The sequence below is a fragment of the Lampetra planeri genome, unplaced genomic scaffold (assembly GCF_965212315.1).
Source record: "Lampetra planeri unplaced genomic scaffold, kcLamPlan1.2.h2 scaffold_594, whole genome shotgun sequence".
Classification (NCBI taxonomy): Eukaryota; Metazoa; Chordata; class Hyperoartia; order Petromyzontiformes; family Petromyzontidae; genus Lampetra; species Lampetra planeri.
Genome location: NW_027615417.1, coordinates 32752 through 35000, shown reverse-complemented (window position 1 = coordinate 35000; position 2249 = coordinate 32752). Strand labels below are relative to the sequence as shown.

At 49.7% G+C, this 2249-nt stretch overlaps 1 protein-coding gene across 1 annotated transcript in view; it reads right to left on the bottom strand.

Moving 5' to 3' along the window:
• Positions 1–1594, bottom strand: part of PSAT1 (phosphoserine aminotransferase 1) — a 10896-nt gene extending 9302 nt beyond the window's left edge. Inside the window, exons 1-2 of the mRNA XM_078624062.1 lie at positions 1437–1594; positions 538–606 (exon numbers count right to left, since the gene is read on the bottom strand). Coding sequence (XP_078480188.1) covers positions 538–597 — 60 coding nt within the window. The 5' untranslated portion in view covers positions 598–606; positions 1437–1594. The remainder of the gene's footprint in view (positions 1–537; positions 607–1436) is intronic.
• Between the last annotated feature and the right edge of the window lie 655 nt (positions 1595–2249).

The window sequence follows — 2249 nt, the reverse complement described above, 5'->3', positions numbered from 1 at the left end:
AGAGACACACACAGACAGATAAACACAGACACACAGACATACACACACACACACACAGAGAGACACCCATATAAACACAGAGACACAGACACACACAGAGACAGAGACACAGAGACACAGAGACACACACAGAGACACAGAGACACCCAGATAAACACAGAGACACAGACACACACAGAGACACACAGATACAGAGACACACAGAGACACACACACAGAGACACAGACACACACACACAGACACGTGGTGCTGTGTACAGTGAGGTGTACAGTGCTGTGTACAGTGAGGTGTACAGTGCTGTATACAGTGGTGTGTACAGTGTCGTGTACAGTGCAATGTGCAGTGAGGTGTACAGTGCTGTGTACAGTGTCGTGTACAGTGCAGTGTGCAGTGGTGTGCGCAGTGTCGTGTACAGTGAAGTGTACAGTGTCGTGTACAGTGAAGTGTACAGTGGTGTGTACAGTGCCGTGTACAGTGCCGCGTACAGTGAGGTGTAAGGCCTGCAGGCATCACCTCCCGTCCCCCGTCACACTCACCGGGCGTGGGAGCTTAGAAGGCCCCGCCCCGAAGTTGATCACCTCTCTGTCGTCTCCCATCGCGGATCTCTGCGGCGGCATTGATCGTGGATCAATAATCGATAATATTGATCAATAATCGATAATGGAGTTCTCTCTCTGTGTGCAGGGTCTCTAACGGAGCTCCCCGCTATGGAACTCGCCTCTCGATTAACGATTTACGACTAGGTCGATATTCACCGTTACCAATAATCGATAATATTGATCAATAATCGATAATGGAGTTCTCTCTCTCTCTGTGTGCAGGGTCTCTAACAGAGCTCCCCGCTATGGAACTCGCCTCTCGATTAACGATTTACGACGAGGTCGATATTCACCGTTACCAATAATCGATAATATTGATCAATAATCGATAACGGAGTTCTCTCTCTGTACAGCCAGACGGTTTCGAACGGAGCTCTGCCAACTGACCTCTCTTATGGCGATCGATGGTAAGATGGTGCTTACTTACTACTAATTATACTAATCAACAAAAATAACAATCAATAATATTGATCAATAATCGATAACGGAGTTCTCTCTCTCTCTGCAGACTGGCTGTCTCGAACGGAGCTCCGCTATGGAAATCACCTCCCTGGTGATGATTTGACGACTTGGTAGAAAGTCGTCACTTACTTCTAATCAGTAGCAATCACAATCGATAATATTGATCAATAATCGATAACAGAGTATCTGTACAGCCTTGCGGTATCTCACGCAGCTCTGCCAACTGACCTCTCTTATGGCGATCGATGGTAAGATGGTGGTTACTTACTACTAATTATACTAATCAGCAAAAATAACAATCGATAATATCGATCAATAATCGATAACGGACGTCTGATGCAGCATGTCAGAAGCTGCTCAGCTCTGGGGCTTACCTCTCTCAAAGCGATAGACGGCTCTCTGCAGATCGATCACCGTTATCAGCTGTCACTAATCAGCAGCAATCACAATCAATAGTTATTGATCGATAATCGATAACGGAGTCTCTGTTACAGCCTTGGCGGGTCTCTCACGCAGATCCGACTGCAAAGTGGCCGGGGGGGGCGGGGCGTTCCTCCTTATATAGACAGCGGGGGAGTGACGTCACTACGGCCCCACCCCCCTCCCCCTCACAAAAAAATTCCGGCTCGCTGATTGGTTCACCCCCTCTCACGCACCCCTCCCCCCCCTCACCAACTTGCAGAAATCCGGCTCGCTGATTGGTTCATCCCCCCCCCTCTCTCCCCCCCCCCACCAACTTGCAAAAATCCGGCTCGCTGATTGGTTTATTCCCCCAACCCCCCCCCCTCTCTCTCCCCCCCCACCAACTTGCAAAAATCCGGCTCGCTGATTGGTTCATCTCCGTCCACACCCCCCCTCCCTTTCTGTCTCCTCTCCCCTCAACTTGCAAAAAATCCTGCTCGCTGATTGGTTCATCCCGGTCCAGTGGGGCGGGGCAGGGGGGGACAATGGGCGTGGCCATTGTGCCACGTCACGCGGATCACCCCACCCGCCCCTCCTCGCCGTGGCAACAAATCCGGCTCGCTGATTGGTTCATCTCCACGTCCGATGGGGTGGTGGGCGGGGCGAATTATGTTAATTTAGAGATTGATGTTAATCATATTTATTATGTTAATGTGAAGACGTGATGTTAATGTGATGGATTAAGTGAATTAAATACGTTGCGATCGCGGCGTAAATTAAGCTCG